The 13370-nt window shown below is 41.0% G+C and overlaps 1 protein-coding gene across 1 annotated transcript in view; it reads right to left on the bottom strand.

The window, feature by feature from the left end:
- CWH43 (cell wall biogenesis 43 C-terminal homolog) overlaps positions 1-13370 on the bottom strand; it is a 115193-nt gene that overhangs the window by 83254 nt on the left and 18569 nt on the right. The window contains 1 exon segment of the mRNA XM_027836618.1: positions 4866-5017. Within this exon segment, the coding sequence (XP_027692419.1) occupies positions 4866-5017 (152 nt within the window).

Here is a 13370-nt window from a genome sequence, read left to right as displayed (position 1 = left end):
ACTGATGAACCCTGAGTACATGTTGAAGCATATTTTTTCACTTTATTTTTTTTCCTTTTTTTTCTGTTGCAACCTAGTTAATATGAAAATGTGTTTTGTATGACTTCACACATATGATGGGTTTTACAGAACAAATCCTTTTATTAAGGGGATTTGTTCTGTGAAGTTTAGATTCAGTCAAAGGGCCACACTTCAGGACCTAGAGGGCCACATGTGGCCTCAAGGCAGAAGATTTCCCCACCCCTGCACTAGTCTAATAAAAACAGTCTTTTTTTTTTTCTCAGAAAGAGAAAGGGAAAAAGATAAGAGCTATAAATTTTGTAATGGAGGTGTCTTATTTTCCATTGCTGATGTTTCCATTGCCTACCGTAAGTCTTAAATTTGCTTCTAGACATTTGAAAGTTAGTTTTTAACATTTCAGAGAAGCAGTTAAACTTAGTGTTTAAAACCCAAGACTCCCAAGAAGATCTAAAGAAGTTTCCCTTTCACTGATTTCTCTCTCTCTCTCTCTTTTTTAATGCTATCCCAGGTTGCAGCCATGGAAGATTAACAATATTAGATTCTGAGTTCCTTGGGGGCAGAGACTGGTTTTTGCCTCTTTTTGAATTCCCAGTGCTTAGCACAGTGCCTGGAACGTATCAAATATTTAATAAATGTTTACTGATTTATTGATTGATAAACTCCCAAGGTCACTGACCTGAGTCACCTGAGGAAGAAAGCATCAAATTGGGATTTCACAGCTTTCCAATTACAGAACAAGTCATGTAATATTTGGGGCCACTAGGTGGCACAGTGGATAGAGTGCCAGGCCTGGAGTCAGAAAACTCATCTTCCTGAGTTCAAATCTGGCCTCAGACATAATGACTGTATGACCCTGGGCAAGTCTCTTAACCCTGTTTACCTCAATTTCCTCATTTGTAAAATGAGTTTCGAGAAGGAAATTGCAAACCACTCCAGTATCTTTGCCAAGAAAATCCCAAAAAGGGTCAAGAAGAGTCAGATATGACTGAATCGACTCAATAACAAATAATCTGGTTACTTCCTTACTCATATTTCCACATTTTGAAATTGTCCATCCATCTCCATGGGCCACATAACCCCTCTCCCCACCAGAAATTCCCTTTTCTTCCTCAGAACTCTTATTTCTCTGTATCTGTACCTTTCTTATGCCCTTGAAGATCCACTTGGCATTGCAGTTATTTGTTTAGGCACTCCTCTGCCATGTTCCCCCAATGCTTTGTTGGGGCGTGGAGATAATTCTGAATTTTGGAGGGCTAAGCTAGGAGAGGATGAGGTCTGGTAGGTCCCAGTAAGCCGGAAATATTTCAAAGAACCACAGAAGCAGACTCCATATTTCTTATCCAAGAACCAGCTTTGCTCCGTTCTGAGAGACTTATCACAATAAAATCATAGGGTCTTAAATTTAGAGCTGGAAGGACCTTAAATAGAGGTCATCCAGTCCAACCCCTTTATTTTGCAGATGAGGAAGCTGAGACCCAGAGAGGCCACACATCTAGTAAGTGAGGTAGGATTTGAACACAGGTCTTCCTGACCCCAAGTCATATTCTATCCTCTATGCCGGTGGTATCAAACTCAAATAGAAACAGCTCCCTCAGAGCAGCATATTGACTTAGAAAACCACAAATTAACATTAATTATGTTGTATTATATTTTAATTTATTTTGTTAAACATTTCCCAAGTGCATTTTAATCTGGTTCAGGATGCATTGGGTGTTCTGTGGGCCACAAGTTTGACACCTCTGCTATGCCACCAGAAGGTTGGCCACCAGGTAATGCATTATTTTAGTCTTAGGAACTTACATACTACTAAGGTGTATCAAGATTTTAGTCCGTGTCAGAAAAAGGGTTTTACCTCTACCCATTTACTTAAGGACATTGACTCACTAAGAGTTAGAGAGTGGCTCAGATTCTCATAATCTAGCCAAGAGCTCAGATTCTTAAAACCCAGCCATTGCAATATGGCTGATCTCAAATAAACCTTGTCTTTAGCTGAAGGAAGGCTTGGGTCAAATTCATTCGGGAAGGACCGTGTCCCTTGCTCTCAATATTTTGGGGTCCTAGCACCCCTAAACTCTTAAACCTCAACATTTTGGTGGCCCATACGGGGGAGCTACCTAACTCCAAGTTCTTCTCCACCCAAGACTGGAAGGTATGTAAGCCTCCCCCTCTTCTTTCTTGCCCTGCAGTTAGGGTAACTCTCCAGGCATCTAGCAAAGCTTGGAGGTGCTTTTCGGGCAGACAGTTATAAGGCCTGATGCTCTCAGGCTCTCAGTCCACTGGTTTGGTGCAAGTCCATGAACCTGGGTACAGCTTCCACAGTACCAAGGACAAGGGCAGATGACCTATCCAGTATGCCTAATTCCATCAGTTCTCTCCGTGCTAGATAATTGGGAAAACTGCAGGTGCTTTTTGGTTCCCTGAGGCTTACTTACTGCCTTCCCCCTACACCCCTTAATCCTCCTTCATGGAGGTTACAGGGAAACGTTAGAACAGCTAAAAACATCTTAGCAGATTCTGAAAGTTTTGTGACTGATCATTAAGGAGTTTTGAAACGCCTCCTTACAACCCTGGTCACTCCTTTCTCCCACTCCCTTCCCTTGAGTCAAGACATATTTGTTAACCCCTCTCATAGGACAGGAGAGTTTCACCTTCCCCTGCCCCTACCTCTGAATTCACCTCTATAGCATGGGCCCCATTGGCAATGGCCATGGGCCCTGGGGCAACCTTTGCCTGGAAGCATCATCCGGGTTCAGCACATCCTGCTTAAGGTAAAGAAGCTAGCCTCTGAACTTGGATTACAGACCATTTACCTACTGCTGGTAGCAAACAGTGGGTACCAGCCAATGTCCCCTACAACATCCCCTGAATGCAGCCTGTGCTCGGTTCCAGTGAACATCTTTGGGACCCCCTTGAGGCAGGGACAGCTCTATGCCCCTTGCCAGCAGGAAGCAGTTTCAGAAGCCAAGACCTTTGTCCCTTACCCCAAAAGAATTTGGGTCCCCTTTGTTTGAGGGGGGGAATGATGGGGATGGAATCTGAACCCCTAAAAGGAAAAGATCATGTCTTTGGGATCTGGAACCCCCAAAAGGAAAAACCCTGGACTTTTCTACCTGGCCAAATCTCTGGCTTTCAACCAAGGCTATAATCCTATCAACTGGCCTTTCATTGTGGCTATGTCCAATCTCCCTATACTGTTCTGTTACCTCCCGATAGCCTCTGGCCGCTTCCCACCCTTAATCTTATCTAGACTCCATTCTCCCTGGGCCATTTGGTTCAGGTCCCTGGCATTCTGTTCACCCCAGCTTACTGGCCACTCCCATCCAGATCCTCCTTAGATCTCCCCTCCAGTCTTTCTGTATATAAGGTCCATCTTGTCTCTATTAAGGTGCTCAGATTCTTAAAATCTAGCCACTGCAATATGTCTGATCTCTAATAAACCTTGTCTTTGGCCGAAAAAAAAAAAAGGGAGTTAGAGAGCAATCAAGTGAAAAAGTCAATTAGGAAGGCAGAATAATATAGTGAAAAGAGAGGCGGAGTCAGAAGACTTGGGTTTACATCTCAAATTCACAACTTAATGCCTGTGTGACCCTGGGCAAGTCGCTGTACCTTTAAGAGACATAGTTTCTTTGATGTAAATAAGAGCCTGAATTAATGAACCTCCAGGGTCTCTTCCAGCTGTAGATTTATCATCCTGATTAGACTCTACTGACATTTTGCCTTTCTTTTAAAAATTAATCAAGTTAGTCTAGAACGAGAGTTCTTAACCTAGGGTCAACAGACACTTTAAGTGCCTGTTCAGATTTCAGGAGTTCCATGAAGTTGGAGGGGGGAAAATTGCAACTTTATTTTCATTAACCTTTAACTGAATTTTGGGATTTCCTTCCATTGTTTAAAAACATTGTCTGAGAAGGGGTCCACAGATTTCACCAGACTGCCAAAGAGGTCCACGATGCAGCAAAATGAAGAACTATTGGTGGAGGGGGAAAAGAAGATCTGTATATATTTGAAAGCGAGAGGTGGTTTACAAAATTATGAGAGGTAGTATTTAAATTTAGGATTTCCTTTCCTTTTAAGTTTCATATTTGGGATGTTAGCATTTTTGACTCATAGAGAGAGGGCTAGGCAGTTGGCACAATTCTAGCTCATTACCTATGAATTCTCCCTAGTATGAGAGGCATGACAGCAATTGCAACCCAGAAAAACTCAGTCCAGGAATAAGAAGGAGGGAGAATTGGGAGCACTGAGAATTGTGTAGTGTGTAATTCTTCTCTTCCCCTACCCCAAACAATAAGCAAGAGACTAGGGGTAGCTAGGTTGTGCGGTGGATACAGCACTGGCCCTGAAGTCAAGAGGACCTGAGTTCAAATCTGGCCTCAGACCAAACACTTGACGCTTACTAGCTGTGTGACCCTGGGCAAGTCACTTAACCCCAATTGCCTAAAAAAAAAAATAAGCAAGAGACTACTCCTTAATTTTTAACACTCTGTCCATCCTGGCAAAGACAGTGGGCCTTCTGCTTATAGAAACTTCTATCACAAGCCCCAGGAGCTATACCTATTTCAAAGCAGACACAGACAGACAGACAAACAGAGACAGAGGAGGGAGGAAGAGAGAGAAGCAGGGAAGGAGAGAAGGGAGAAGAGACAGAGAGAGACAGTAGGGGGAGGATAGGGGCTATGTGTGTGGTAGTGGCAAGGGGTGGGGGGAAAGAAGAGGAAAAACCCAAAGAAAATATTTGTGTAGATTTTCTCCTTAAAGTGAGGTGTTTTGGGGTAGAGGGATAAAGGGTGAGGAATATGCAAGAGAGGAAAATAAATACCCAGGCCGATTAGGTGCACACTTACCTGTATAATCATCAAGTGTTGCTATGAAACTTAACATCAATATCACTTTGTTGGCAGTCTGACAGCTCCAGATTGGGTTTAATGAAATGTACTGTATCTGAAGAACAAGAAGAAGCATTTTTCCTAAAATGAATCCTCAGATTCTGAAATACCTAAAAATAAACACAAAAGATGTTGAAAGACTCCATAAGATATGGCTGGGATAGAATCTCCTTCATGCCCTTTCTTGTGAGGTGAGTAGAAAACTGGGGTCTGAATTCAGTTAATAATAATAATAATAACTAACAGTTATATAGTGCTCAGAATGTGCCCAACACTATGCTAAGTGCTTTACAATTATTATCTCATTTGATTCTCACAACAACCCAGACGTAGGTGTTATTATTATCATCGTCCCCAATTTGCAGATGAGGAAACTGAGGCAAACAGCTTAAGTGACTTGCTCAGGGTCACACAGCTAATTTGAGGCTGAATTTGAACTCAGGTCTTCCTGATCCCAGGTTCATCACTCTATACATCACACTACCTAGAAGCAGCCTAAAGATGATGTACAACAATGTTATTTGGTTACTCGGCATTTTCACACAGGCAACTAAGTATTAGTTCCCATTAGAGTTATGTGATAATAATGAAGACGTCCAGAGAAGGAAACAAGCATTTACAAAGTGCCAGGTACTGTGCTAAGGGCTTTACAATTATTCTCTTATTTGACCCTCACAACAACTTTGGGAGGCAGGTGTTATGATTATCCCCATTTTACAGCTGAAGAAATTGAGGCAGGCAGAGATTAAGTGACTTGCTAGAGTTACACAGCTGGTAAGTGTCTGAAGATGGATTTGAAACTCTGTTTCTGGAGCCAGACCTTCTCTTAAATGATACCAAAGGCATGTGACCATGGACAAATCACTTAACTTCCCTGGGACTCAGTTGCCTCACCTGTAAAACGAGGGTTTAGATTAGATGACTTCTGAGGTCTCTTCCAATTCTAGATCTCTGATTCCAATATTAATTACCTTATTTTATAAAAATAATAATGGCATATTTTTGTTTAAGTACCAGGGGTGATAAGGGGAACCCCTGCTTGGGTTTACAGATCCCCCAATCCACTTGGTGTAATTACAGAATGTGGGTCTTTGTTAGCCTGGAATACCTGTGAGGAGCTAGTTGTGAGCTCTAGTCCCTTGCTGAAGGGTGTGCACCTTTCTAGGATGATTAGGGACTGATTTGGGGGTACAGATTGTTGTTGGACGACCCTTCCACCTTCGTGGCCTTTAAGAGTGAGGGACTTTTCTCTCAGGAGACTCCTCTACCTTGAGACCCTTTTCTAGTATTTTCTTTCCCTTGGATTGGGCGGGGAGATTTCTCTTCCCTTTTCCCAAACTACCCAATAGAAATGGTGGCTTATAGTAGGACTGGACCTATAGTCCATGAATGCTGCTTTCTGAATCAGGTAACTGATGCCCCTGGGAAATGAAAGTTTCTAGCCTTAGTGCTTCCTCAGTTTTTGGAATTACAGAAGTCAGGATCCCAGCATAGGAGAAGAAGACCACTACCAGGGTCAGCCAGCACCTGAAGGACTAAAGAATATCATAGCCTGGCTGGCCAGGAGACCTGGACATTGTGAGTTAGTCAAATAGTGCAGGCCCTAGGAAAGTGTGAAATATCTGCTTGGAAGTCACACAAAGATTCTTTACTTTCCAGGGGGCATATAATAAGTGTAACGAACTATTGGAGTGTTTTCTGTTTCTTGTATTTGTTCTTATGCACCTGTGGGTCCTTTGCATCTAATGAAGTTTCTGTGGTGTAAGAAATAAATAGCTGTCCTTTACCTAATACGAGGGGTGAGGAACCTGCGGTCTTGAGGCCACATGTGGCCTTCTAGGTCCTCAGGTGTGGCCTTTCGACTGAGTCCAAGTTTTACAGAACAAATCCTTTTATTCTATGAAGTTTGGACTCAGTCAAAAAGCCGCGTCTGAGGACCTAGAAGGTCACATGTGGCCTCAAGGCCACAGTTTCTCCACTCCTGACCTGATACCCATATTGTCCACCACATAGCTTGGTGGTAAGGGATCTAGTTACCAACGTTAAAGGGAAACCCTGTAACTAAGTTTTATCTTGAAGACTTTCCTGGATTAATCCAGGAGGGGACAAAAAGCCAAAGGAAGAGAGATTTGCCGCCTTTGGAGTCAAGCCCCCTGGAATCAATGTGAACCCAGAATGCTTTAGAAGCCCTGAATTATTTTTGTTTATTCGATTTATTTTTTTAAATAATTTTTATATTGATTATTATTTACACTATGTATTATTATTATATTTGGTTATTTTTGTACAATGCTTCACATTTTGCAAAACATTTTCACATACTTAATTTACGTGTCACAGGATTATAATTAGAGCCAGAAAGGACTTCAGAGACCATCTAACAACCCCCCTCATTTTACAGATAAAGAAACTGTGGTGCAGAAAGGTAAAGCCCCTTACCTGGGATCATACAGCTATGGGGTCAGAGGCAGGATTTGAACCTCAGACTTCTCGACTCCTATTCCAACGCTCTATCCACTACGGCTATCTCTTTCACAGATCAGGAAACTCAAGGTCAACCATCCTTGGTTCTTCCCTTTTCCTTACCACCGCCAGTACACAATCTGTTGTCAAGTGTTATTTCTTCTACCTGTATGGTATTTCATTTACCAGTCCCCTTATCTTCACTTACACAGCCACCACTTGTGTTCAGGGTTTATCCTTTCTCACCTGGGCCCCTGCAATACCCTCCTAAATTGCCTTCCTGCTCCCAGTCTCTCTCTTGTCCAGCCCATCCTCCAAACATATGCCTAAATGCTATTCCTAAGGCACAGGTGGAGACACATCACTCCACTGCTCAAAAGCTTTTGGTGATTCCCTATTGCTTCCAGAGGAAAAATTACAAAATCCACAGCCCAGCACTTACAACCCCCTGAAAACTGGTTCCTATCTATCTTTGAAGGCCTTATTTCATACCACTCCTCTTTACCGACCTCACATTCCAGCCAAACTAGACTACTGCGTGCCTCCTGAGTACCTCCATGTATTTGCCTGGTCATCCATTGCATGGGATGTATTCTCTTTCTACCGCATCATAGATTTAGGGTTGGAAGGGGCCTTGTCTTTATCATTCAATCATTTCAGTTGTATCTGACTCTTTGTGACCCTATTTTGGGAGTTTTCTTTGCAAAGATACTGGCATGGTTTGCCATTTCCTTCTCCAGCTCATTTTACAGATGAAGAAACAGGCAAACAAGGTTAACTGACTTGCCCAAGGTCACACAGTTAGTTATCTGAAGCCATATTTGAACTCAGGAAGATCAGTCTTCCTAACTGCAGGCCCAGAACTCTGCACTATGGTGCAGGATCCAAAGAAGGATTCAAGCCCAAGTATTCTGGCTTCAAGCCCCGCCAAAATTTTTTTAAATTAATTTTTGTTAACATTGGGTGATTTGACCAGGATTATTTACCTACTAAGTGGCAGAGCCAAAATCAGAGTTCCAATCTTTGAACACCCTAGTTCAGGGCACCCTTTCAAATAGACCATAATGAGAAATACTGGGGGCAGCTAGGTGGCATAGTGGACAGAGCTCCGGCCTCAGAGTTAGGAGGACCCGAGTTCAAATCCAACCTCAGACACTTGATACTTACTAGCTGTGTGACCCTGGGCAAGTCACTTAAGCCTGATTGCCTTACCAAAAAGAAAAAAAAAGAAAAAGAAAGAAAGAAATACAGAGACACGGAGGAGGACAATAATACTGCTGAGCTCCTCAGGCCCAAGTTTGCTATCTGATAGCCTACTCTTAAAAACTATAGAAAATGTAAAATACAGCGTTGCAAACCACATCCTGACCAAGTTATTTGAACCATCAATAAGAACCTCCATGTGAACTGATCCAAGCATGGTGGGGAGAACAATTTGGAACTCCGCCCAAAGGGCTATAAAGGGGAGAAATCAGCAGATAGGTTTTCATTGCATGTAACAAAGAAGTAGAAATCTTAATGGCCCCAGTTTCCTATACTGTAACACAAAATACTTGCTGATGCAAATTTACCCTTTGAATGGTTAAGAAAAATTAAAAAAGACCAACAGAACAGTAGGTTTTTCCTGCCCAGCAGCTCAGTCACATCCAGCCATATTCAAGGATTCTATCCATCAGCAATCTTTTCCCTTCTGAAGATTGTTGTTGTTGTTTTTTTTAAGGCAGTTGGGGTTAAGTGACTTGCCCAGGGTCACACAGCTAGTAAGTGTCAAGTGTTTGGTCTGAGGCTGGATTTGAACTCAGGTCCTCCTGACTTCAGGGCCGGTGCTCTATCCACTGCGCCACCTAGCTGCCCCAATCATTTTTTTTAAAAAGTAATAATCATGGTGCCAAACCTTTAGTTTCAACAGATGCAAAATTTTTTTTGTTCTTTTGCAGAAGACAAAAAGTTTGAGGAATTTTCATTCTAATTTCTCCTAGTTTGAATCACGTATCAGAAATTACTATGCTCATGTCACAAAAGAGAAAATTGAGGTACAGAAAAAGAAAATGACAAAAAATGAAGTGACTAGTATAAGGCTGAATCCCAGGTGACCTGCTAACCCCTTAATTTGGAGATGTAAATACCAATTAAGCAATCTCTCTCAGCCAGATACTAGTTTGTTTCAAAATTGTCAATGGGGTATAGAATTATATTTGGATAACTATCAGAGGGTGATGTGAGGCACAGTTTGGAGATATATATGCATATATATAGGAAATATGATCTAGGAGGCAAGCCCCACACTCTTCAAATGATAAAGGAGGAGGGTTACTATCTCAAATATGTATATATTTGAATATACATACATATATTTGAACATATAGACATATATTTGAATATATATGTCTATATGTACATATAGACATATACATTTGAATATGTCTCTATATATACATATATATGTATCACCTAAATCACCTAGTTAGCATATTTGTATATATATACATATTTGAGATAGTAACCCTCCTCCTTTATCATTTGAAAAATGTGGGAGTTGCCCCTTAGATCATATTTCCTCCTCCCACCAGAAGCAGGGTCCGTGGGGGTTAATATTCCCTTGGTCCATGTCTCTACTCTGCCTTTCAACTCTAAGGCCAAAAACTTGACTGAAATGCTTACCACTCTAAGCCACCTGGATCCTGACTCCATGGCCTAGAGTAAATGGTCCTAAGTCTTGTGTTTTATCTAGTTCTGCTATTGCAAGCTTCTAAGAATTATTGAGAATATCAAAACCAAATCAAAACCCTCTTCCTACTCAGTGCCCAGCTAGAAAAAAAAAAAAAGAAAAGAAAAACCTTAGTGTGGATCAAGATATAAATCTCTGCCCTGTTTTGTTACATCTTCCAGGATCTTCAGTTAGCCAGCCAGTCAAGAGCATTTATTAAGTACTTACTATACATGCCTTGCACTCTACTAAATACTGAGGACAGATAGAAAGTCAAAAGCATTGATTATCCTCAAGGAATTTATTTTCTAATGGAGAAGACAAGATTGAAGTAACTAGGTACATATAAAATATATGTGAACTTAATACATGTATTCAGAGCACATGGAAGGTAATCTCAAGAGGAGAGGCAGCAGAAGAAACTGGGAAAGGCTGCCTGCAGCCGTATTTGAGCTAAATCTTGACAGACACCCAGGAAAACAAGAGGCAGAGGTCATGGAGTGCTTGGGTGCTTGTACTGGAACCCCAATTCCATGACCATGTTTCTCCCTACCCTCAGAAACACTATTCCTGGCAGTTTCTTCCCAGCCCAAGGACACTGTGCCTAGCAATTACTCATGAGTGGGCCCCAGCAAGACCCTTATCTCTCTCCCTGGTGCAATTACAAACAGTGCCTGAAGGGATTATTAGTTTGAACTGGCTTTGCGCTGGATCATAAAAATATTCTTACCCACTGCACTATCTATACTACTGCCCTACCTCATTATCTACATCCTGGACTCCTCATTATCTGTATTCTAGACCTAAGACCTATGCATACTCCCTTCATCAATCTTGTCAAACAAGACATTGACTGGTGGCAGACTGGGCAACTCTCAGTTACCCCTGACCGCTAGTTAACTTAGTGACATAGTAGGCCTAAAACCATACCTCCGTGTGACTCTCCTTGTGGGCTTTTCCTAGTGAACTCTGGGTAAAACACCTGCACAATAGATACAAAAAGTGCACATTCCTTTAAGAACTGACCACTCCTTAACCACTCCCTAATCTCACCCTGAATCACCTAGTTAGCATATTTGGCACATGTTTCCTTATATTGTATCCTATACAAACTTTAACCATACCCCTCTAAGGTTGCAGGTTCCTTAAGAATCCTTGCCTGCTGAAAAGTATAACAATAAACTTTTTGCCAACTTGACTTAAAGAATGCTTGAGTCTGTGAATTCTTTCCAGACAACCCCGCCCTGTACTCTGGTCTTTGAGGGGTCTCAACCCCTCAGACCTCAACAATTTCAGGAATGGGGGACAATCAGAGCAAAAAACAGAGACCAGAGATAGAGTGTCATGCTTGAGGAACAGCAAACGGGCCAATGTAGTTACACCACAGAGTGTGATAAAGTGCAAGAAGACTGAAAAGGTAGGAAGTTGTGAAGAGCTTTAGATGCCAAAACAAGTCCCAAAAGTCTTAGTGCAGTTATAAGTTATTAAAGCTGGAGCCACTGGCTCACTTGAGCTAGCTATAACTCTGGTTACAGTTCTTGCAAGATATTCTGGAAATCAGCAAGTTGTCAAAGACTGTACCAAAATACACATAAATCATAAAAAGTGAATCTTGTTTCCGATACAACTTGAAATTGAATTCGAAAAACTATTTGTTCTATGGGATGGTTATCTGGGAAAGGTAAGGAGAGGAATACCAGGGGAAATTTTGGTGATGTAAAAATAACAACAATAACAACAACAAAAGATATCAATAAAAAACTTAATTTAAAAAAAGTTGTTTATGTAGGTTGTGAAACAAGGCTGTGAAACAATGGACAAACTATCAAGTTTAGAAGTGTAAAGGTCTAGCTCTTCCTTCTACTCCCCAGCATCTACCTGATAGAATTCATTGAATGAAATAACAGCTGACATTTGTGTAGTGTTATTTTTTCAACCCATTCGTATCAGTCAGATATTATTAAACACGGGGGCAGACCTTTAAATTGATGAAGGTTGCTAAGAAATCTACTAAGCTAAATTCAAATGGCACCAGATACAATTCAAAGGTGCACATAGGCTTTTTTCCCTCCAGAAATCTTGGTTACTCTTAACTATATTTACTTAAAACCTTTTATTGAAGATAATGAAATCAATTAGCATGTATAACTTTAAAGACTAATAACAATAAAAGTTGAAAGTCTATGCTTACAAATTATTTTTAGAAAGAATAGGCATTTCTTATGAGTGATGACATAATGCATGCTAAATTTAACATGCATAAAATTACTTGCAATCAACAAAACTGAACTCAGACTTGTATATCAGGTATACAAGTCTCACTAGTATCCTCACTTTCTCATTCAACTTGCATTTTGGATCATTTGGATACATTGTAAGATTGATGGGTTTAAAACTGTGTGTTGACTAGTTAATATAAATGAAAGATCATCTGCATTTGGAAACAACTTGGAATTATTTCCATTCCTTGCACAGAATAATTTATTATATTTTTCTGAGGGAGTTAGCCCTTAGCATAAAAATCAATATTATGTCTTTTTAGTTTGGGTTTGATTCATGATACAATATAATGTTGGAATTTTATAGAATCTTAGAAATGGAAAGACCTCAGAGATCATCTAAGATAAAGTGAAAAAAAGGAAGGAAGGATTTATTAAGCATTTGCTGTGTGCCAAACACTGTGCACATGGAGGTATAAATATAAACAAAAAGAAAGACAGTCCTTGCCCTTGAGGGGCTTACATTCTAATGGGGGAAGTCAATGCACAAAAGAGAGAAGGAAAGAGGGTGAAGGGGGACAATGGGACCTACCGTTGGAGCATGGTTTTGAAGTATGGAAGCTGAGAACAGAGTGTGGGGGAGAATGAAGGTCTTCCAGGGGCCCCTCCACAAAATGGAGGCCCCAGAAAGAACTCATCGATGAAAGAAGGAGGTGAGTCTTACAGAGGGCTATTCCAGCTTGAGAAGTCTGTAGGGATGATTGGATGTTCTAGGGTGAGGGCCCCCAGTGCTAAGTGAAGTGCCATAATTAGACAGGGGCAGAGGTTTTGAAGATAAGTAATGAAAGTATTATTATCCCAATTTTCAATTTAAAAAATATTTTACCTGTGACTTTATCAGTGTAGAAAGCTCTTAGTAATAAATTTCTTCTTCTGATGCAGAAGTACCTATGCAATTTATCGTCTTAGAGATGTGTCTGGGCCACTGAGAAGTTAAGTGACTTGCCCAGTAATACACAGCTATGTATTTAAGTATGTGTCAGAGGTCATACTTGAACCTAGCTCCTCCTGCCT

Source organism: Vombatus ursinus, unplaced genomic scaffold, assembly GCF_900497805.2.
Source record: "Vombatus ursinus unplaced genomic scaffold, bare-nosed wombat genome assembly UNPS02014818.1, whole genome shotgun sequence".
NCBI classification, from domain to species: domain Eukaryota; kingdom Metazoa; phylum Chordata; class Mammalia; order Diprotodontia; family Vombatidae; genus Vombatus; species Vombatus ursinus.
The sequence above is the reverse complement of the archived record's forward strand: the minus strand, read 5'-3'. Positions and strand labels throughout refer to the sequence as shown.